The 25,217-nt window shown below is 40.4% G+C and overlaps 1 protein-coding gene across 3 annotated transcripts in view; it reads right to left on the bottom strand.

The window, feature by feature from the left end:
* Positions 1-940: 940 nt before the first annotated feature.
* The window catches only part of LOC114691802 (ATP-binding cassette sub-family G member 3-like), a 54,953-nt gene continuing 30,676 nt past the window's right edge, over positions 941-25,217 (bottom strand). For 2 of the 3 annotated variants that reach the window (XM_037209254.1, XM_028867328.2), the window contains 6 exons: positions 21,265-21,354; positions 19,712-19,836; positions 16,306-16,460; positions 4,592-4,681; positions 3,701-3,786; positions 941-1,099 (listed from right to left, as the gene is read on the bottom strand). In XM_037209254.1, coding sequence (XP_037065149.1) covers positions 946-1,099; positions 3,701-3,786; positions 4,592-4,681; positions 16,306-16,460; positions 19,712-19,836; positions 21,265-21,354 — 700 coding nt within the window. In that variant the 3' untranslated portion in view covers positions 941-945. The remainder of the gene's footprint in view (positions 1,100-3,700; positions 3,787-4,591; positions 4,682-16,305; positions 16,461-19,711; positions 19,837-21,264; positions 21,355-25,217) is intronic. The other variant, XM_037209253.1, reaches the window with a different exon arrangement.

Consider the following 25,217-nt stretch of genomic DNA (forward strand, 5'->3'; position numbering starts at 1 on the left):
TCAGGGCCTTGCCTATCCAAGATTCACCCATCAGTGCCTTGCATTCTGATGGACCAAACTCCTGAATTCAAGTGTTTCCTGATGTTCCTCTGACATGGCCACCAGCAAAGTTTTATTTTTTTAAATGTCAGATTAATTCAAAGAAAGGGGAAGAGTGATTTTAAAATGTCTCTTTTTCTTAAAAGCTAATAACTGCACATAGGTAATTGATAAGAAGACAATCATTATACAAGCTAAGGCCACGTGATTATTCCAGAAACTCCATGTTGAGAGGAAGACTTCATGGGGATAGAGAGAAACCAGATGCTAGGGAAGTTCCCAGGAATCCCCAGGGAGGTCCCTAACTTGGACTACTAGGAATAGTGGGGAGGGTGCCTGAACTGAACTGCTTGCCCCAGAGATCAGACTGGTGAATACCCTAACTGTCATCACAGAACTTTTCTTCAATGACTGATGGAAGCAGATGAACAGATCCACAGCCAGGCACCAGGCCGAGCTCCAGGAATGCAGTCAGGGAGAGAGAAGAAGGATTCCATGAGCAAGTGCACCAAGATCATAATGGGGAAACCTGCAGAGATGACCAAACCAAACTAGTGGGAGCTCATGAAAGTTGGGTCAAAGGCTGTGGAGGTGGGATCAGAATCCATCTCTGGTGCCTGAGTGGGCTTTTTGGATCCCACTGCCTGTGATGGGACACCTCTCACAGCCTTGAGGGGGAGGGGCTTGGACTTGCCTCTTCTGGATGTGCCTCCTCATGGGAGGCCTTGCCTTCTTGTGGGGAGGAGTTGGGTGTGGATTGGGAGGGAGAGGTGGGGGAGGGGGAAGAGGGAGATCTTTGATTGGTGTGTAAAATGAGTGGAAAAATTTTCTTAATAAAAAAATAAAAAATAAATAAATAATACCAAAAAATAATTTCAGATTAATTCAAAGAAAGTGGAAAGTGATTTAAAAATGTCTCTTTTTCTTAAGAGCTAATAACTGCACATAGGTAATTGATAAGAAGATAATCATTATACAAGCTAAGGCCACATGATTCTTCCAGAAGCCCCATGACGAGCGATCGATGCCCTGGATCATCAAAAATTCTTCACCAGTACATCTGTAATTCAACACACACAAAAATAATGTCAAAGCATATTCAGTACATTCACTGTTGCTTCTTTTTAAAACCTCCTAGTTTCAACACATCATTAAAAATCCCTCTTTATATTCAAGTAATGGTACTAAAGAAGTACTTACAATTTTGTTACATGTTATGTCAATCTAACTTACTTATATCAGGTCACTTTGCTAATTTCAAAAAACCGGCTGGAGAGATGGCTCAGCGGTTAAGAGCACTGACTGCTCTTCCAGAGGACCCGGGTTCAATTCCCAGCACTTACGTGGCAGCTCACAACTGTCTGTAACTCCAGTTCCAAGGTACCTGACATCCTCACACAGACATACATACACTAATGCACATAAAATAAAAATAAATAAATTCTTTTAAAAAAATTCAAAAAACCATCCAAAGAGGTGTAGCTATCACATCTATTTAAAAGCATAGAGGAAGTAGGCTCAGTAAACTAGGCCCAGTTTAGAGAATCATACTAAGATGCAACTTTGTTGTCTTCAGTGTGTCACTCATTTCTAAATTTACAATGCTGCCCTCTCTTCAAAGGGCAAAGGCATGGATGAAGGACTAGTTTCTTCCGAAGCAGAAAACCTCAGCTTCCTAACGACACACAGACACTCTAAGAGATCAGTCTTTGTGCAGTTCTGCTGACTCAGTAGACAGTTGTGAAAAAGAACACAGCATTGAATTTTAGAACCAGCACTGGTGGAGAGTAAGGATTTATGACAGGAGTCGGTGAATTGCCGTCAGCTCCTGTTCCAAGACAGCAATGACAACCACGACTGCTCAGCTATGGAACATCCCCAGCAGCCCATGGCTACAGACAGAGCCTGGGTAGCAGTTGGAGCACAGCAGGATGCAGGGGCCCTGACACGGGTTAGAAAAGCTGCTGCTGCTAAAAGTTCTGGATACACTACAATCACAACCTGTGTGTCTCCATATCTGTGTGTCTCCATCCCTGTGTGTCTCCATCCCTGTGTGTCTCCACCCCTGTGTGTCTCCACCACTGTGTGTCTCCACCCCTGTGTGTCTCCATCCCTGTGTGTGTCCATCTCTGTGTGTGTCCATCCCTGTGTGTCTCCACCCCTGTGTCTCCATCCCTGTGTGTGTCCATCTCTGTGTGTCTCCATCTCTGTGTGTCTCCATCTCTGTGTGTCTCCATCTCTGTGTGTCTCCACCCCTGTGTGTCCATCCCTGTGTGTCTCCATCCCTGTGTGTCTCCATCCCTGTGTGTCTCTATCTCTGTGTGTCTCCATCCCTGTGTGTCTCTATCTCTGTGTGTCCATCTCTGTGTGTCTCCATCCCTGTGTGTCTCCATCCCTGTGTGTGTCCATCCCTGTGTGTCTCCATCCCTGTGTGTCTCCATCACTGTGTGTCTCCATCCCTGTGTGTCTCCATCTCTGTGTGTCTCCATCCCTGTGTGTGTCCATCCCTGTGTGTCTCCACCCCTGTGTGTCTCCATCCCTGTGTGTCGTCTCCATCTCTGTGTATCTCCATCCCTGTGTGTCTCCATCCCTGTGTGTCTCCATCCCTGTGTGTCTCCATCTCTGTGTGTCTCCATCTCTGTGTATATCCATTTCCTTGTATTTCTTAGGATTTAACAGTTCTCAAATGTACTGAAAGGGCAGATTTCTTATTCCTCTTGTGAGAACAATCTTTTTGTGAGTATGAGGTCTGTTGAGGACCCACCTCTGGTTTCACATTACCATCCCCATCCTTCTGACAAGAAACTGGTAAGGAATTTGTATTAGAAGGATGACACACCACACCAGGAGAGAGGAGATATCAGAAATAAGATATCCCCCCATACTTGTCTTGTTATCAGTAATCCAAACATAATTTGGGTTACTATTACTCATTATTATTTTGAACATCCAAGAGAGATTTAACATATCAGCATATTCCTCTCTCACTTATATATCAAAATTAAAATCAATGAGAGAAATTGTAGAAAGAGAAGGTATTGTAATTTTAGAATAATACACTTTAATTTTATTAAATTTTTTGTTGCAATTTTAATGGTATTAGACCTAAATGGTATTTCCTTCTTAAGATACTGAAATATGTGTTTCTTTCATTGCAGGACATATCCTCTGCTAGGACATTTTACACACACACATACACACACTCACACACAAACACACGCCAGACTTTGATTTCTTGAAGTGATCTAGAGTGTGAGGCATAGGGAAGACCCTGAATGCTGGCAGGCAAAGTTCAGTCGCTTTAGCCTTGCTACCCTGACATTCTTGGGCTCTGCTCACAAGTACCATAATCTATAAATGTAGAAACAGTATGCGCTTGTTAACTATCAGGGCAGCCTAAGTCAAACTCAAATGTTCTCAAACAAAGAAGTCTAATCCGCAATCAAGACACCAAAACCATTTTTAAAAGGCCCAAAGAACCATTTCTGCACATTCTACACCATAGAGCAGTGGGATTAAAACACATCCATGTGTTCACTGGTTACAGTGATTCTCTCTGGGGAACCAGGAGAGGACAGAGTGTTAACCCTGAAAGCATGGGTTTTCCTTCTGAGTCTAGGGGCATTCTATGTCCCCATTATGACACTGAACTCCAGCTTACATCACATAGTTCTGACATCTACTGACTTCTGCTGTGTTATGTTCTGTACAGAAGTTTTGTCCCAGGAATTCACTGTGCTGCAAAGCCTGTAACACAAACAGGAACAGGGAAAGGCAAATAGTTTAATATTCCATAGGTTTCCAAAGAATAAATACAATAATAAATTCAAATTCAATCTTGACTGTAATTTGCAAAAAAAAAAAATTAAATAAACAAAACCCCACCGAGTTCAGTCTGCCCAGCAAAGCAGTGCCCCTCCCCCACACTCAGGAGGTTTAGGATTGAAATGATGGGGCCTCCCAACTACTAAGAGGTGGACCCTCTAACTAGATTACCTCAGGCACCTCCTTCTCTGTGCAGTCCATAACCATGTAAACACTGTGATTAAAACAATACTATTGATTCACAGTAACAATATTTCTTGCTTCTTTTCATCAAAACCAGTTGCGATCATGGGAATAAGAAAGTCTGTTAAGACACACTTTACTGCACAGAAAGCTTGGCAAAGCCAATATGGCTATGGCTATCACATGATTTTTATTCTTTTAATTTCCTGATATAAACTATATATCTTAGTCCCGGATCCTTTCATTATTACTGTATTGAATAGAGTCACAACTGCATACTTCTCATTATATTATCTATCTTTCCTCTTTACCCTGGGGTTTTTCTCACCCTTTATGTCTCTCAAATAACACGTAACTGGGGAAAACCCCAGATGACTCACTGAACTTTGGATATTAACAGGAAAGTTCTCATCTTTTGCTCCTGGAAGGAAAATCCTGGGTAGCTGCTGGTTAGAGATTACAGCTGGGGAAAGGACTTGGCTGGGATTCATTTTGGTTGCTAAAATTGGAGACCCCAAGTACAGTGACAGACAGGACAACTTACTATAAATCCATAATGAGGAATGTTGAAGTACTGAATCCATGAGAGCCCAGGTGCTAAGCTTCCTGAATATAGTGACAGAACTGAGAAAAACTATGAAGAACAAAACCATGAATTAGAACCAGTCAAGTGACTAAGAATTCTAGACAAGATCCTCCCTCTCCAAGACCCCTCATCCTTCTGACCATTTCTCCTCAGACCAGCGCTTTAAAACATTCTTTCAGTAAACTCTACACAGAATTCTTAATCTGCAAAGCCAAGGTTCTTTGTGGTATTTAAAAGAAAGACCTGCGACCCCATTCTATAGGAGCCAAAGCTTACAGATATTATGTTGTCTTTAAAATGGCATGCAGCCTATGAACATTCTTTATACTTTAAATACTCCCATCCAAAATATTTAAAATCCTCTTTAGATTCCTTATAATATCTAATTTGTATAGCTATATAGTTTATACTGTGTAATTCAGGGGATGATGATATTCAGAGCAGAAGTGTCATTTGTTTCCTAATTTTCAATATATGAGCCAGGCAGTGGTGGCGCACGCCTTTAACCCCAGCACTCGGGAGGCAGAGGCAGGCGGATCTCTGTGAGTTCGAGGCCAGCCTGGTCTCCAAAGTGAGTTCCAGGAAAGGCGCAAAGCTACACAGAGAAACCCTGTCTTGAAAAAAAAAAAACATATATATATATGATTGGTTGAATCTTTGACAATATGACAGGCCAACCGCAGTGTCTGTACTAATAAAACTCCTGCCATCTAGGAACACATGCTAGAAGAACACCACAGTCTTGTCTCATTTTATATCAACTTGATACAAACTAAATTCACTGGAGAGTGGGGAATCTCAAAACACAAGGAATGTCTCTAGGGAGGAGATTGGTCCTACCTCCACTTGATGTACCAAGTTTTGTTCAAAGAGGCCTGCCCTTTTCTGAATGGAGGAGGGGGAGTAAATGTGGAGGGAGGGAGAAGGGAGTCAGGGGGAGGGAACAGGAGAAGTGGAGGGAGGAGAAACTGTGGTTGGTATGTAAAATAAATAAAAATTAATTAAATAAAAAAAGAAAATGTCTCTATAAGATCATCTGTAGGCAAGCCATTGAGGTGACACTGCCTAGCCCAATTGTGGGTGTGACCATCCCTGCTCTGGTCATTCTAGTTTCTAGAAGAAAGAAGGCTGAGTGAGCCATTAGAACAACCAGTATGCAGCACCCCACCATGGTCTCTGCATCAGCTCTTGCCTCCAGGCTCCTACCCATTTGAATTCCTATTCTGACTTCCTTCAATGATGAGCAGTGATGTGGAAGTGCAAGCCAAATAAACCCTTTCCTCTCCAACTTGCTTTTTAGTCATGGTGTTTCATCACAGCAATAGAAACCCAAAGTAGGACATGTGCTGGTCATCAAATACCCACTTCTACTTCCAAGGATCAATAAGTCTTGTTATTTATAAGAGTTTTGACTTTCTATTCATGACTTTAGGAATAATTTTTGGATTCAGTTAAAATACCACCTTAAGACAACTTCAAGCTTAGAACAGATAAACCACACAATGTGGTGAAGAGCAGCAGAAAATGTGCCCAATCCCCATTTAAAAGCAGTACAAAAGTCAGAACCACAATGGAGATGACAGAAAGCACTGATGGGGAGGAACAAGAGGCAGTTATGAGGTTCACATAAAACTTGTCCTGACTTAAGTACAGTAGAATTTGCAAAGCAATGACTGTGTGTGCATGCATTCAGACTGCACCTGACAAAATGCTTTAAAAAATACATTTGGCATCATAACTAGTTTTTAAGGTCTCATTTAGAAACTTTGTACAATAACCACTTGTCTTAGTTCCTTTCCTGTGGTTGTGATAAAACACCATGACAAACATAGAAAAGTTGGGAGCTTTTCTAAGTACAAATTACAAACATATGGAAAAGAAATGAAAGAAACAATCTCATTCACAAAAATCTCAAAAGGAGGGGTGTGGGGGGGGGTCTTGGAATAAATCTAACCAAATGTAATACTTGTTCAATAAAAATTTTAAGACACTGGGGAAAAAAGATTTTGAAGATAATGGACAATAGACAGACCTCCCATCCTTATAGATTGGTAGGATAAAAATTATGAAAATACACATCCTACCAAAAGCAACAATCTTGTTTATTGCACTCTTCATCAAAATTTCAATACAATTCCAAGAAATTGAAAAAAATACTAAATTTCATATGGAAATACAAAAGACCCAAGTTAGGGGAACAAACCTTAACAACAATAAAACTATGAAATAATCCATCCCCCTATTGTAATAAGAATAATTCATCTTCTCTATGGATAAGAGGCTTTCAGTGTGCCTGCCTGCACATCTGGGAACAAGAGCAACAGACTCTCGCAAACTTTACCACCCCATGTGTCCTTCTCTCATAAAGAAGGTAACATGCCATTTGCTCTGGTAGGGCCAGGGTCCCATTCAAACAAAAAGGATACTTGAGCTTAGGGATGTGCTGTGGGATGCCCTTCTGTATGTTCTGAATGTGTGTTGCTGTCATTGTTAATAATAAGACTAATTGGCTGGTAGGTAGACAGGAAGTATGGGCATGACAACCAAACTAAGGAGGGAAGAGAGTGGTGGGGTTGGGCAGATACCAGCCAGCCAGTGAGAAAGACATGTAAAAAATGAGGTAACAAGTCATCAACCATGTGGATAAACATAGATAAGAATTACGGGTTAATTTAAATATATAAGCTAGTTAGAAATAAGCCTGTACTACCAGCCAGGCATTTATAACTAATGTAAGCCTCTGGGTGGTTATTCTAGAATTGGTGAGCAGGCAAGAACTGTCTGTTTACAGAAATGTTCTGCCACATGCTGGCATAACTGGATATCAACGTGTAGAAGGCTGCAAATAGATCCATATCTGTCACCATGCACAAAACTTAAGTCCAAGTGGATCAAGGACCTCAACATAAATCCAGCTACTCTGAACCTGCTAGAAGAGATAGTAGGAAGTAGTCTTGAATGCATTGGCATAGGAGATCACTTCCTAAATATAACACCAGTAGCACAGACACTGAGACAATCAATCAATCAATGGGACCTCTTGAAACTGAGAAGCTTTTGTAGAGTAAAGGATACGGTCAACAAGGCAAAGCGGCAGCCTACAGAATGGGAAAAGATCTTCACCAACCCCACATGTGACAGAGAACTGATATCCAGAATATGTAAGAAATTAGAAATCAAAACGACCAACGGTCCAATTGAAAAATGGGCTTTAGAACTAAACAGAGAATTCTCAACAGAGGAAACTCAAATGGCTGAAAGACATTTAAGGAATTGCTCAACATCCCTAATCATCAGGGAAATGCAAATCAAAACAACTCTGAGATACCACCTTACGCCTGTCAGAATGGCTAAGATCAAAAACACTGAAGACACTTTATGCTGGAAAGGATGTGGAACTAGGGGAACTCTCCTCCACTGCTGGTGGGAATGCAAGCTTGTACAACTACTTTGGAAATCAATATGGCGCTTTCTTAGAAAATTGGGAATCAATCTCCCCCAAGATCCAGCATATACCCAAGAAATGTTCAATCATACCACAAGAGCACTTGCTCAGCTATGTTCATATCAGCATTGTTTATAATAGCCAAAACCTGGAAACAACCTAGATGCCCTTCAACTGAAGAATGGATAAATAAATTGTGGCACATATACACAATGGAATACTACTCAGCAGAGAAAAACAATGACATCATGAGGTTTGCAGGCAAATGGATGGATCTAGAAAAAAATCATCCTGAGTGAGGTAACCCAGACTCAGAAAGACAAATATGGTATGTACTCACTCATAGGAAGATGCTAGATGTGGAACAAGGATGACTGGACTGCTACTCACATCACCAGTGAGGCTACCTGGAAAACGGGACCCCAAGAAAGACATGGAGAAATGGATGAGATCTACATGAACAGCCTGGACATGAGTGGGAGCAATGAAGGGTGAGGGTCGAGGGAAAGAGAGCGGGAGATCCTAGATGGATCAAGAAAAGAGAGGGAGAACAAGGAATAGGAGACCATGGTAAATGAAGACCACATGAGAAAAGGAAGAAACAAAGAGCTAAAGAGGCCCACAGAAATCCACAAAGATACCCCCACAAAAGACTGCTGGCAATGGTCGGGAGACAGCCAGGACTGACCTACTCTGGTGATGGGATGGCCAAACACCCTAATAGTTGTGCCATAAACCCCATCCAAGGACTGAGGATTTTGGATGCAGACATCCACGGCTAGGCCCCAGGTGGAGGGTTGGGAGTCTAATTAGTGAGAAAGAGGAGGATTTATATGAGCAAGAATTGTTGAAACCAAGGTTGGATAAAGCACAGGGACAAATAACCAAATGAATGGAAACACATGAACTATGAACCAAAGGCTGAGGGGCCCCCAACTGGATCAGGGCCTCTGAATAGGTGAGACAGTCGATTGGCTTGATCTGTCTGGGAGGCATCTAGGCAGTGGTACCAGGTCCTGGGCTCATTGCATGAGTTAGCTGTTTGAAACCTGGGACCTATGCAGGGATGCTTGGCTCAGTCTGGGAGGAGGGGACTGGACCTGCCTGGACTGAGTCTATCAGGTCGATCTCAGTCCTCGGGGGAGACCTTGATCTGGAGGAGGTAGGAATAGGGGATGGGCTGGGGGGAAGGGGAGGGGGGCAGGAAGGGAGAGAACAAGGGAATCTGTGGCTATTATGTAGAACTGAATAGTATTGTAAAATAAATAATAATAATTAAAAAAAAAAGAAAAAAAGAAATGTTCTGCCACATAAACGTAGCAGTCACTCTTTGGGCACATGTGCTGTACAGTTAACACAATTTACCCAAGTATTCAATTCTATACATCAGCTTTATAAGCACATTATCAAAAGTAAAAACAAAATGAACTCTAACAACAATATGTCCTTTAGGTAACGGGGTATTTTTAGGTTCCTTTTGAGAATTAATTAAAGACTGCCTGGATGATCCAAAGGGGACAATTTGGGACGCATGTACCTGTCCATCAGAGAAATCATTCTGGTTTTATTTTGTTAGTTTGTTTGTTTGTTTTATTTTCTTAGGTCTTTGTTTTATTTCCTGAGAGATGCTGGTAGAAATGGCTTTACCAGAGGCAATTGCAGTATACAGCAGGTAACAACTAGTATTCAACAGGTCAACCTAGCAGATGAATAACTCTCTGATGGGGAGCCCCACTTGGCAAAGCTATGGAGTCACTGACTGTAAATGACTGGTTGCTTCTGTCTGTAATTTTTCTCATGTGCCACTGCATTGCTTACCTAAAACCAAAACAAAAAAAACAAAAAAAAAACACAGCTGTGGGGGTCCTTCCATAGACCATTGGTAGTGTGTTTTACATCTTTTGGGTACACATATAGCTGTGGATGGTCAGGAAGATGATTTCTGCTTAAGCTGTATAATTCTGATGAACAGAAATAATATTAGGATATTTTTAATAACTGATATAGGAGAATAACAGTATTCTCAGCTACAAAGACAGCTAATTTTAGACTTTAGAACAAATTCAAAACAGACTAGCTGACCCTGCAAATAATAATACTCAAGAACAAATTCCCAAGTGTCTATTAAACCAAACTCAGGCTGACATCAAGACATAACCACCTGCTGCAGTATTTGGCTTTCTGCACCTAATCCCAGCCTCAGTTTATGTTACAGGCTAAAGGTTAAGTCAACTGACCATTTACTTTCTCACTGGCTGCTCAATGTGACCTCGCTAGCCTGAGGAAAACTGTGTGACTTATCACATGCTATGAACATGAGTTAGATCCAGAAAATGTAACATATTGTCCAGAGATGGCTGTTGTTCTGTGTGTGGGGGGGGGGTGTGCTGAGTGAGGGGTGTAGCTGAATGTGCAGAGAGAAAAGTATGAGAGATAGAAGAAGAAATGTGAGAGAACTGTTAGAGAGTGAGTAAAAGAATGATGTGGACCAAGTGTGTGAAGGAACTATGTAAAGAGCTATGTGAGGAATTGTGTAAAGTGCTGTATGATGAGAGAGCTGTGTAAATGAGATGTTGTAATGGTGTTTAGAGATGTATGGCCATGTAGGAGAGAGATATAGGTATGTAAAGAGAGATATATAGCTGTATGTAAAGGATGTAACTGTGTAGAGACAAAGAGATTTTTATAGGGAATTAGAACTTAGAAAGAATTAGAAGGAATTAGAAACTAGTAGGAATTAGAAATTAGGTAGAATTAGAGCTGAAAAGAAGCTATAGAATTAGAGCTAAAGAAACATAAAGAGCATGACCTGAACAGGTTGTATGTGACGTTATTAAAGAAATCCTTCTATCCAAGCCGGGCGGTGGTGGCGCACGCCTTTAATCCCAGCACTCGGGAGGCAGAGCCAGGTGGATCTTTGTGAGTTCAAGGCCATCCTGGGCTACCAAGTGAGCTCCAGGAAAGGCGCAAAACTACACAGAGAAACCCTGTTTCGAAAAACCAAAAAAAAAAAAAAGAAATCCTTCTATCCTCACTCTTGAGATGTCTTCTCTGACTTGCCCTGGATAGTGGCTTGGGAGCTGGACTCACAGGCTGCAAAATTTCTTACTTATCAAACTGAACTTTTAGTAGAAAAGCTGATTTAGTTATATTAACAAGTTTTAAATATCATCTTTAAAATAATAAACAAGACTTTTAAATCTTAATTTTAAATGTTTTCCTTGTTCTGAGCTTGTCCATTTCCCCTGGGCAATGATGTCAGCAGCCTTGAACTTGGAAGTAATATGTCCCACCACTGTAAATCTGAACTGTGCACTAGAATAATATCACAGGAAAGGGGCCTCCCAGGTCTGTTTCAATTTGTTTCTGTTTTGTTTTGTTTTTCAGCTTTTTAGCAGTATTTTTCCCCAAGCTGGAAAGCATAGACTAGAAATCTTAGCAGAGGAGTTTGGGTGAAAGCTTTGTAACCTAAGAGAAAGCAAAATGGAGAAGAAAGCCATAATACAATTGAGAAACTGATTTTAGTTTCCCTAGTTCGAAGGGCTGTGGACTCCCTAGATAGGATACGTGTAACATTCATGTGGAGAGAGGCCCTAGCCCTTCTGAGAACAACTTTAATCTTAAACAAATCTCTTTAGTTCTGAGTTACTCTAAGATAGTCTTCATTATTCTAGCAGCAGCATGGGGAAGGGAGAAGGCCTGTATACATCTGAGATGAAGTGCATTCCTACCAGTGTATATTAAAGTTTTCTTTCATCATTTCATTATAAAGTTACAGAGAAACCACCTAAGGTTTTAAAACAGCCAACCTTAATTTATCCTGTAACCTTACAGTAACTGCCAAATGATACATATCCCTCAGGCTGTATAAGAGCTGAATGGACTCCTATGCAAATATTAGATCTGAAGAGATTCAAAGAAGCGATAGTCTCATATGGCATCCACTCACTGTTTGTAAAGCAGATTTTAAATTTGTGGTCAACTTGTAAGAGAAATTATCCCTCAAGAGTGGAGAGATTTGGTTACAGCAGTCTTAGAGGCTGGTCCCCAATAACAACGGAGGAGCTGGTGGAAGAATGAGGATAAGACCAATGAACAACAAAGCAAAGCTAGAGGTCTTGAAATCTCCTAAGAACAGATTCTTGGGGAGGGCGATTATGCTGATATACAAAGACAATCTTTATATGATGACCACACACTGGCTTTGTGCTGCACAGTAGCCTTGAATGCTTGGGACAGAATTAAAGAAGTATGAAAGAAAATTGAGTCATTTGATAAAGTTGTACAGGGCCCAAAAGAAACCTTCACTGATTTCTTACAAAGATAGACCACAGCGGTACATTGAATGATACCAAATTCAGAAGTTAAACAAATAATAATTGAATCTCTGGCTTCTAAAAATGCTAATTCACAATGCAAAATTATAATTAGGCTGTTAAAGGCAAGATTAGCACTCTAGGAGGAATGGATTTGAGATACAATCAATATGAAATCTAATGATCATAGTGATGTTTGGATAGGAAAGGTGACTTCCAGAGGTTTGAAAAAAATCGTAATGTCAAATGTTTCAATTGTAGTTAACAAGGTCACCTAAAAAGGAACTGTAAACAGTAGGCATCCCTAGAAACAATATTTTTTCAAGGTTAATTCCAACAGAATGCCCCTCCCTTCTGCAGAAGGTGTGGTAAAGGCAGACATTGGACTAATAAATGTAGCTCAAAAATGGGCAGACAAGGCAATCCCTTGCCTTTGCCATCTTGAAACAGCCTGAGGGGCCTCTTGCAGGCCCCTGGTCAAATTCCATTTAGTCATTTCCTGTTATTGTGGAATAAACTCCCCCCACCCCCTGACCAAGTAAAGATCCTAATGCTTATTGTAAAAAAAAAAAAAAAGAAAATCATACTGCTTTGAATGATAGAACAGCTATAGAAAAGAAAACAATAAAATCAGGAGAAACTATAAATCAGAATTGATAAAGATTAGATTGGGAATTTCCCCAAAATTAAGGTTGGGGAAGAATTTTGTTTTTGTCTTTGCAGGAAAATAAAAACAACCATCTTGAGGAATTTAAAGACCTTTGTACAAATAAGCATCCAAAGAAGAAGGGAGAACTACCTTGAAAAAATTACCAAGAAAAGGAATAATTTGACCTCATGAGATCTCTGAAGTTTCAATGATAGAATCCCATAACAATAACTCCACATGGACAATGATAACGCCATTAAGATGACAAAGATCACCTAAAGATCAGCTTTGGACTACAAACTGTTCGGGACAATTGTGAGGTGGATATCTGAGATGATCCAGCCTCACAGACTACTCCAGTAAGGACTTGAGACAAGCACTGCACTTTCTCATTATGCAGAGACTGGAAAACAAATGATACAGCCACCTCTCCCTGGACTTGACAATTAACCCAAATTTTTTCTTTTTAGGATCCCCTAAAGATGCCTTCTCCCCCAAACAGCAGGAAGTAATTTTAAGAACATGATGCTCACATTCCAAAGAGGTGGGGTGGGTAATTTTTGGTCATTCAGTGGGTTACGGATAATTGTCATTGTATAGGATGGCTGGTTACAAGATGTTAATTGTTAAAAGTCAAGAGAAAAGCTAAACAAAAGAGATTAGAATCAAGGTTCTTGGTTGAAAAAATAGAGGATATAGATATGAAAAGATAAAAGGTAGACTATTGAATCTACTCTGAAAAGAAAAAAAGGGAATATAGATAAAAGATTAAAAAGGTAAATTATTGAATCTACTTTTTAGAAGCAACTATTTGTTTTAAATATTTTACATTGGATTGGATTTTTGTACGTTATATACAAATTTTGTATATTGATACAAATTTGAGATTATTTTTGTTAGAACATACTGTATATACATTTCTAATCTTGTTCAAGGTATTATACCTATACAAATCACTTAACAATGTAATGTAATTTTCTAGTCCTTGAAAGTTATTATTACCAACTATTTAGGATAATAAAGAAATGAAAGTTAGTAGTTAGTCATTACAATGGAACCTATAGTCATGTTAGGTATGTTTTCAGGGTCAAAAGGAAATATATTTTAGATAGTCTTCAAGCACTTCAGAAACCTGCAAAATATGGCATTTAAGATGTTTTAATAACATAGATTCTTTTTTTATGACAATGAGACATGTCTGCTCCAGGCAGCACCAATCTGCTTCAGAGAAGATGATGGGCACTGAAGAAACTCCATATGGAGTTTACTTCCTTTGTGACAAAAGCTAGCCACTGAGCAAGAAAATGCCTTTGCTTCAACTGCTGACAGTATGCCATCCAAATGGGACAAGCAGGACACAAAAGAAAGGACTGCTGAACTTTGCCAAGACAAAGTAGAAAGTCCCTTTAGAAAATCTTACTTCATGGATGAGTCTGTCAGATATGCTAGGCCTGTAGGCTAAAGATGGATGTCCCAACATTACAGAGGAAACTAGGGTGGCTGTCCAGGCAGCCAGCTGTTTCTGTCATTTCTCACATATTTTGGAAGTCGCTTGCCTGCACCTTCCATTTACTTAGATCTCTGAGGGAGTTGAATATTAGATAGTTATAGTTTTCCTTGTTAACAAATTCAGAAAAGAAACTCACTAAAGAGGTATAAAGTGTGTAAATTTGAAAGACATCAATGGTTTTCAGTTGGTAATACAAGTTACAATAGATGGTGAATTAGGTACAACATTTTGGATTCACCAAAATAGGATAAATAATGGAATATTTTCTCTGAATCTGTAAAGTGGTAATGGACTGGACATTATAGATACAATTTTTGGCTTTATATATTGTATACAATTATTGTACTTACTGTATATAGTTTTTCTTATATTAGTTATAACCTTTTATTATTTTAGAAAAAAAGGGGAAATGTGGTGATACTTTGTTGTACTCTAATAAAAAGTTGCCGGAAGATCAGAGGATAGAGTCAGGCACTGGATTAAATATAGCAGTCAGGAAGTGTTGGCACACACCTTTAATCCTAGCACTCCAGAGTCAGAGGCCCATCTGGATCTCTGTGAGTTCAAAGCCACCCTGGACTACAGGAGATTAATCCAGTCTAAAAGAAACAGCACCAAGCAGTGGTGGTACATAATCCTAGCACTTGAGATCTCATGCCTTTGCTACCAGTATTTGGGAAGCACATACACCATTAATGCCACCACTAGGAAGGTTGAGACAGGAAGTGATTTGGCTGGGTGGAGAAAGAAATACAAGGCAAGAGAAAGAAACTGAGACCGTTTCGGCTGAGGACTCAGAGGCACTCAGTCTGAGGATTCACAGAAAAAGGATTGGCTGAGAAGTTGGCGAGGTGAAAAGTGGCTGTGGCTTGTTCCTTTGTTTCTTCTGATCTTTCAGCATTTACCCCAATATCTGGCTCTGGATTTTTATTATAAGACCATTTAGGATTCATGCAACAGGTGACTTATGTCTTGACTGGGTGATTGGGTGCCGTCACTATGTTCAATGACCTAGAAATGCTGAAATATGGAGGAAGGGATTCAAGGAGACTTGGAGTGAAGTTACAAGTATGCTCAAAGACAGTGACCACCCTACCCAGATGTTTTCTGCTTTTCTTTTTCCTGGGGTGAAGGTAATACATGGGGGACACTGGACAGACTGCTATAATGACAGTGACCAGTGACTCATTTTCTGATTGTATTTATGACCTGCTCTATGAGATGGAAATCATGCCTGATGCTGTGGCTAATGAGGTCCTCGGTTCCAGAGGAGAATCTACTGTTATTCTTCTAAATAGATATGGTATTAAACTGACATTTATAGATTAGTACATCTCAGACCTTCATCAGAGAAGCTTCCTTTTGCAGGAGATGGCGATTAACACAGACCCACCACAGGCCAACATACAGAGAAGAGACTACAGAGAATCCAGCTCTGAATGAATATCTGTATATCACACCCCTCCTCCCAAGGACCAGGGATCAGATCCTGATGAAAGAGAGGCTACAGATATTGTAAAATACCTGAGAAATGTCTGGTAAAAGCTCAATAGAAAGTTAACTACATCATAGTACTGACATCAGGGCAGTACCCACAAAGCCTAAGAGGAAAGGCAGCTCCTTCTCTCCTACAGACCATAATAAGCTTTAGCATAAGGACTCATGTCCCAAGTACTGATGTGTCAAGCATGCACATGTTCAAGAAGGAACACAAGGAAAATTCCCTCTCATAAAAACACAATTCACACTCACCAGCATGAGCACAAAGTAGATGGTCACTACCAGTGTTGGCACAGCCACTGCATTCTCTCCTGCTTTGAAACACAGTGGCAGGGAACTGGCAGAATAAGCCAACATCATGATGGTAAATGACATAGCTAAGATGCTCTTCACATCTGTGTTTACTCCTTAGAAAGAAAAAAGTGGTGTCAGTTCATCTACCTGACTCAAGAGAATTGTACATATTTCAAATAATACTTTAATAATCAAAATGACTAGTTACAGCTTCACAGACACCCAACATCCCTGGGTTTCCAACTGCTACCCAATCATGTGGATGCTGGGAAACAAATTTGGCGACTTTGGAGGAGGAACAGCAAGTGCTCTTAACCAATGAGCCTCTCTCCAGCCCCATCATATGGCTTTATTTTTATACTTTTCACAAAAAATCTTTCCATATAATACCTGTTCTCCTCTATACTTAATTGAGCAAATGAGCAATTTAAGGGATCCTGACATGGAGAGCTACAGGCAACACAACTAGCCAAAAAATGACCACATTCTCTCACAGGAGAATCAGCAATAGAACACCTTCATCTCCTCATTTCCCTGTGTTTATTACAATTGCATTAGTCATGAAATTGGGATCAGGACTATGCTGGTTAGTTTTTGTCAATTTAACACAAGCTAGGGTCATAAGGGAAAGAAGAACCTCATTTTTAAAAAAAAATACTTCCATTAGATTGGCCTGTGGGGCATTTTCTTGATGAATTATTTATGTAGGGGGTCTTAGACAACTGTGGATGATGCCATCCCTGGGCAGGTGGTCCTGGGTTCTATTAGAGGAAGCCATTAAGAGCAAGTCAGTAAGCAGCACTCCTCCATGACCTCTGCTTCACTTCCTGCTCCAAGTTCCTGCCCTGAGTTCCTGACCTGACTTCCCTTCTTGAAGTACATTGAACAGTAAGATGAAATAAACTCTTTCCTTCCCAAGTTAGTTCTAGTCATGGTGTTTATTACTAGAAACTAGCACTAGAAACCTAAGGCAAGGATTAAACAACCTTCCAGTGGTTTAAATATCTAGAGGAGAGGAGGTGCCTCCAAGTTTAGTTTTCTGTTGAGAGTGCATAGCAATGGCTTTGCCAGAGGCCACAAGAATATACAGCAGATGACAACAGATAGTTCAGAAGTAAACCTACCAGATAAATAACTCTCTGATAGAGGGATCTCATTAAGCAAGGTTTACAGGACCACAGACTCTGAAAACTGGGTGCTTCTGCCTGTAATTTTTCTCCTGTTCTGCTACATTTCTTACCCAAAAAACAGCTATGTGGTTCTTTCCACAGCCCACTGTTGGTGTGGTTTGTACTTTTGGGGCACAAAAAAGTGGATGGTCAGAAAGATGATTTCTTCTTAAGCTGTATAATTTTGATGAATAGAAATATACTAGGATATGCTTCATAATTAGATCTATTATTCCCTGAGGACTGTAAGACGCTTAGGCCCTGTTTTCTATCACTAGCTCAGACTGACATAAAGAAAACAGCAATTTCTTCTCAGTTCTAGACAAGCTACCACAATTAGTTGATTTTAGGCCTCAAAACAAATTCAGACTGGACTAAAGGCCTCACAAGTTAAATCTTCACAGATAGTACACAAGGACAAATTCCCAGAGGTCTAATTGTGGAACCAAGGTCACACACAGAGCAACTTTGACACCAGTTACCTGCTTGCTATGTCTGGCTTTTAAGAACCTACTCCATACAAAAATTCCTCAGCAACTTGTCATGGTTACTCACTTCCTCAGATGTACCTTTTTTACTTTCCATGGGGTGGATATAAGAGCATACAGAACAAAAATGGAGAAGAAGAACTTGAAAGAAAATAAAGCAAATGGTCTGGTCAATGCATGTGTGAGTCTTATTCACTCAGATAAATAAGAATTATTCCTAAGTCTCACTACTTTAAAAAAATTCTTTTTACTACCCTGGGTGCAGTCCTAAGAGCTGGTCTCTCAGGCTTCAGTAGTTTTCTCTAGGAAGTCACCATGGACCTGCTATTCAGGAAGGCAATGGGTTCCACAAGCTGATTTGTAATCTTTATAGAGTTAATGCTATGGGTTATGCACAGCCCTATGTTTTTATAATAGTCCCAAGGGCACAGTTAGAGTCTGGGGGAGCTACGTGCCATGTCTAAAGGTTTTAAAAGTTATTGGTATGATTATCATGGTGTGTATGGTACATTTGTCATTATGGGTGTGCATTTATCATGGTGTGTATGTATCATGATGTGAATGTATCATGATGTGAATGTATCATGATGTGCATGTAACATGATGTGCATGTAACATGATGTGCATGTTCATGATGTGCATTTACCATGGTGTACATGTGCCATGGTATGCATGTAGAGTTGAAGGACAACTTTCTGGAGTAACCCTCTCTTCCTGAGGATCAAATTCAGGTTGTCAGGCTTGCAGGACAAGCACATTTCCCATAGCCATCCCATGACCTAAATGACTGGTTCTGAATAATAAATCTCTTATAAAACAAAGTCCAAGCTTTATCATTGCTTACCTTAATGTGTGGGAGTGTGTGTGTGTGTGTGTGTGTGTGTGTGTGTGTGTGTGTGTGTTAAAAGTACAGAAATTCTGAACAATAAGTCTAGGGTGAAGCTTAACCATATGCACAAATGAATCTGTGCATATATTTCATATAACTATTTATACTATATAATTTCAATAAACTTCAAACTCACTATCCTCTCTCTTTGTGAAATTAGGTAGCATAAGACACTGCATACATTTAAGTTTTGTAAGATGTTATTCACTTCTCCATATTTGATTTACATATAGAGACACTTACAGAGAAAATATACAGCTGGGCTGGAAAGATGGCTCACTGATTAAAAGCCTGTGCTGTTATCTCAGAAACCCTGGATTCCATTCCCAGAACCCACATGGTGGCTCACATCCTGTAACTCCAGTTCAAGGGGATCTGATGTCCTCTTCTGACCTCAACAGGCACTGCATTCACTTAGTGCGCACACACACACACACACACACACACACACACACACACACACAGACACACACACACACAAGCAAACACACAAAGGAAAAATAAATCTTTTACAATCCCTAGGGATAGATATCTAATAATTGATCTTGATCCATTGGCACTGCTTCAAGTGGTTACACTATTTCTACATTCATTATAATGCACAGAATCTCTAGTAAATTCACAGTTTCATAAAAGCTTTTGTAGTATTTTGTGAACAAGTCTTGGAGACTTTCCTTACATGAACACCTGCTTTAGATGGCACACATTGGAGATGTGCTTTTCTACTCATGCTTTTATACTTTAGACTTGCCACAGTTGTACAAACAAGAACACTCTCACCCAAGAGTAACGACACACTCTCTTCCTTTGTCACTTACCTGCTATGCTGAATACTATAACAGTAAATAAAATACTTGGCAATAACCTCCTGGGTACCAGCTCAGCCAGCAACTTGCCAAGGAAATATGGTGACACTCTGTAGTATCCACTGGTATGCTCATGTCTGGAGAGACAAAGATCACGTTAAACATCCTTAGATTAGTCCAGAAGACACAGGTTTGATGCTGGCTAAGCTGACTTCTGCCTTGACAGGGAGCCTAACAGGACAGTGTCCCCTGTGCTCCAGACTGACTCCCATACACGTCCCCATCTTAGGGACCAGCATCCCCAGGCCAGCATCCTGATGACATTCTCACTAGGATTCTCCCCATCAGAAACTCTCCCCTGTTTTGTCCACTCTGGTCACACAACAGCCCCTCCAGGGAAACAGCCCAATGTGTCCACTCTCCTCAGAGTCTCTGCCCCTCTGAAGCTGGCTCCCTGAGGAGCAGCTCATTCCTACCTCACCTCAGACAGTGGTCATGGAGACTTCTCTCCTTCCAGTTCTCATGAAGAAGGTGACACTGTCACTCTGAGGTCACAGTGCAGCTTCAGGACACTACATCCTTCTCTCCAGCAACTCTCACTTTAGGACAGATGTACTCCTTCAATAATCTCTCTTTACAACACGAATCTTTACCAGATACCAAACCTAATCCTTTCCCTTCCTCATCCTTCCAGATCCCAAGCTCTTCCACTCCCAGTGTCTTTCTTTTCATCTCTAGTTTTTTGTTTTTTGAGACAGACTCACCAGTGCAGGCCGAACTTAAATTCCATATACAGCCAAGAATGACCATCCTCCTGCCTCTACTTTGGCCCCAAGTGCTGAGATTACAGGAATACAGCCATGCTCATGTTTTGTGATACTGTGAATCTAACACAGGGTTTCAGGCACACAAGCAAGCACTACAACTACTGAGTGAGGCCCTCAATTCTCTGATGACTCCTCTCCTGGGCATGTACATGAAGACAAATCTTGGTCGTGTTTGAGAGAAGTGAATCCTAAACACAGGCTATCAGGAAAAGGTTCTTTCCTGTTTGAAAAACACAGGAGATAAACAGCCCTTTTATATTCAGCTGCTGTCTGGCTCTTTCCAGCCCCCATCAAGAGGAGACTCTCATTCTTGTGCAGCTGTGCCTCTCCAACCCCAATGTGCTGCTGAACCCACCACACTTAAGCTCTGTGAACCCCTGACATCTTTATTTTGGGGGCTCATAAATTTCCTGATTTTTCGGCCCCTACTACTGCGTTGTCTATGGCACTGACATCTAGCAATCTAACCCAAATTTTGAAACTTTCCCTGAGCAGCAGACACCTCTGCTCTTGGTTTCCTATCCATTTTTCAGATATTAATAATCTCTTTACATACTTCAAAAATCATGACACCACATGATAAACACAAAATTTCATCATTTGTTTATTTTCAACTAAATAAATAAGAAAAGGGGGGAATTACTGGTAATTCATGAGATAACATTCTAGGCCTAACGATAAATGTAATCAATTGATCACCTGCTCCTGATGCCTGCTTGTGGAGCAGGGGTTACTCACAGAAAGCGATCCTCATCAATCACAAAGAGCTCCCCAGCAGACACACTCGTGATGGTCTGGAAGATGGTGACCACGAAGAGCAGGCCAGCTCTGCAAGGACAGAATGGAGGCAAAAACAAAAGTAAATTCAACATTGGGATGTCTTCTTTCCAATACATCTTGTTCTGCAGATTAAATAATATTACACAGATTTTTATTTGGAAAAAAAAATCAGTGCTGGAGATTTGGCTCCGCAGTAAAGAGTGCTTGTTGCTCTTGCAAAGGACCAGGTTTGGTTGGCAGCACCCACATGGTGAATCACAACCATCTGTCACTGGAGTTCAAGGGGGGCCTGTGCTAGCTGGTTTATGTCAACTTAACACAAGCTAGGGTTATCTAAAAGTGGGAACCTCAATTGAGAAAGATAAAATCCAGTTGTGAGGCATTTTCTTACTTACTGATGGATGGATGGGGAAGGGCTCAGCCCATTGTGGGTGGTGCATCCCTGAACTGGTGGTCCTGAGTTCTCTAAGAAAGGAGGCTAAGCAAGCCATGGGGAGCAAGCCTGTAAGCAGCACCAGCCCATGGCCTATGCAGATTCCTGCCTGGTTTGAGTTCTGGTCCTGACTTCTCTTCAGTAATGAAATACAATGTGGAAATGTAAGCTGAATAAACCCTTTCCTCCCAAACTTGACCTATTGTCATGTGCTTAATCAGAACAATAGTAACCCAAACTAAGAGAGGAAACAATGCCTCTTTGTGATAGTCAGAGGTCTCAAGGAAAACACATGGTACACAGACATACATGTAGGCAAACACTCATACACATACAAATAAAGTAAGTATTTTTAAAAAAGGAAGATGGAAAATTTAGAACTGTTCTGGTTAAAAAGGTCAGGAAGTATGAGTCTCATTAGTTATTTTCCTCTCTGTCTCCACAGCATTATCTATTAAATGAAGTGTGTTCTCTGAAATCCAACAATTGAATAATGACCATTAATGTAATGATCCTAGAGTATGTAATTAAATGGGTTTTAGATGAAATGATGAGAGTGGAGCCCCATCTGTGTCCTCATCATGGGAAGAAACAGCAATGCAGTGTCTGCCAGGAGAGGGCTGAGAGAAGGTAGCCAGACAGGAAGAGCCTGGGAGAGAAGCCTCACCTCAGACTCTCATACTGCAGTGTAAAGACACATTTGCTTTTAAATCCACTGAGCCTGTGATATTTAGTCATGGCAGCCTAACCCATCACTCCAATTTAACTAACAAAGTTGGTAAGCATAATTCCTAATGTATAAAGAAAGAAACACAAAGATTAATAAAATTCCAAGGAGTTTTCCTATTTAGTTGACTGTGCTGATTTACAGAAGAGTAAGAATGAAAACATAAAACAATGGAAGGAATCTCTACTCAACAGTTTACTACAGACCTGGAGTATAGAAACATCTTTAAAGACTTGATGGTTATTCATAAAATAGGCCAAAAACTTCCTGCACGGTTTCCAAAGAGCTCAAAAAATGAATTCAGTCATGCTTATTTATGAAGATGTAATTTGTGTTCCTGTGATAAGGGATGGTAAGCAGGAAGAAGGGGAATAAAAGGCCCTCTGCAGTTATCTGTTTCTTGGACACACATGTCAGGTTCCTCAAGACAGATGCATGATTGGGTCCTAACAGCCTGCCACATAACACCTCAACTGACAGTCAGAGGTCAGTGACTCTCTTTATCTAGGTACACAGTGGTGGTAAGATATCCAGATCAGATAAGGGGGAGACCTTGTTGGAGACTAGTTCCTCCTACATTAAAGAAAAATTCCATTTTATAATCTACCAAAGGCCAGATTAAAGAAGAAGGAAGGAAAAGAAAAAGACAACCTAAGAATGGGTAAGACTCTGAGAACGGCAGGAAGCAAGACCTCCAAACTCCTGGACTTGGGAGACAGAGGCATGAGGACTGCTGCAGACTGAGGCCAGCCTGGGCTACTTGACAAGTTCTGGGCCTGTCAGGTCACAACTGTGACCCTGCCTCAAAGGAACAAACAAGAGCAGAGGACGTGACCTGAGTACCCCATAAACAACCACAGAGCATAGGACCTGAGCACTTCATGACCAAGCATTGAGTGGAGGAGCTGGGTTTCTCCTCTTCTCCTAATGAGTCAGTTTTGCTTTCAAGGCTTAACTCTACTGAATGCACAACTCTCCACTCTTCCATTCCCCCTCACACCTGTTACCTGGTGCTCAGGGCATTTTCCCTCTTTCTGTTTCCAATAAATTGTCCTCAAGTTCCATCTGTACTTACTTTCATATGTGTTATCAACAAATCCAAGAACTTACAAAGGGGACCTTATGGTCCTGGTTATACTTAACCATACATACTACATCTACTTTCTAATCTGAGTTTTTAGATACTATCATAGATTGACAACATATAGCTACACATTTACGGTATAAAACTAATATGATTTGTGAACAATTCTGTAAAATAATTATATCAAATTAAATTAGGTAATATCCATCACTACACATATACATCATTTTAAAGGTAATGCATTAGAAATGTAGTCTCGGGAACTTTGAAATGTGTATTAATATTTGCTGGATGGAATTGTTGTACAATCCGTCTCAAAGGAGAAAAATCTTACTTCTTCTTCTTTTTAACAGATTTTCCACTCTTAGCCCATATGTGTCTCCTCACTCCCCACTGCCCTGGCAAAGTGTACACTATGCTGCCTGGAGGTCAATTGCTTTATAATCCACATGTAAGTGAAACATGTTTGTCTTTCTGAGTTTGCATTACTTATTTGTCATGATATTCCTCAAATCTTCAATTCTATGCATATTGTTATAAATTCCCATATTAAAAATAAGCAGCATATGAGTGACATTTTCTTTATCATTTATGTGTTGACAGACAGCTAAATTCCTTAACTTGGTTACTGTGCCTAGCACTGGAATGAACATCAGACTTCACGTGCTTATTGGGTAAATTTTTTTAAATAGGCATGTAAGCATGCACAGAGTAAATGTCTGCTCTCAATTGTTTTTCAACGCTTTCTCCTTAATGTTTGGCTGCCACCTCAACCCTGTAAATCTGTTGAGTCAAAGGAGCTCACATGCCACAAAATTCAAACCCAGCTCCTAGTTGTACAGTTAGACAAAGTACAAAGGCTTTGCTAGATCCAAACATGAGAAGCATCTCTGACCTCCTGAACATTACTGATAAAGTAAATATTGATATTGACCCTGAAAATTTTAATAGCTTTATTTCATAGATGATCTTGAGGAAGTTATTTTGAACTATCCTACTTAGGTTTCTGCTGCTATGATGAACACCATGACCAAAAGCAACTGGTGGAGAATGGGATTTATTTGGCTTACATATCTCAGGTCACAGTCCATCCCAGAGGAAAGTCAGACAGGAATTCAAGGCAGGATCTTGGAAGCACGGATGGAAGCTGAGGCCACAGAGAGGTGTTCCTTACTGGCTGGCTCCTTATGACTTACTCCTTACTGGCTTTCACCTCATGAATTGCCAGCCTGCTTCCTCATACAACTCAGAACCACCTGCCGAGAGGTGGCTCTGCCACCAGTGGGCTGGCCCCTCCCACATCCATCATTAATCAAAAAAAAAAAAAAAATGTACCACAGACTTACCTACAAGCCAACCTGATAGATGCATTTTCTTAATCAAGGTTCCTTCTCCCACATGACTCTGGCTGTTGCCAAGTTGACAAAAAACTAACCAGCACACTAACCAAAAGAATCAACCACTAATCACGACAACTGAAATAAACTACACACATAGGCCATTGTCACACAGTACAACTTCTTATACAATACTGGTAGCAGCAGAAGTGAAAAATACAAACTAAGAGCATTTCACAATTTCTGAAAAGAATGTGAAGAAACAGCTAATAAAGCTCTTTTTTATGTCTGCATTTTCCAAGATCATTTCTGAGAGAGCAAGACAAATTC

Source organism: Peromyscus leucopus, chromosome 10 (assembly GCF_004664715.2).
Source record: "Peromyscus leucopus breed LL Stock chromosome 10, UCI_PerLeu_2.1, whole genome shotgun sequence".
Classification (NCBI taxonomy): Eukaryota; Metazoa; Chordata; class Mammalia; order Rodentia; family Cricetidae; genus Peromyscus; species Peromyscus leucopus.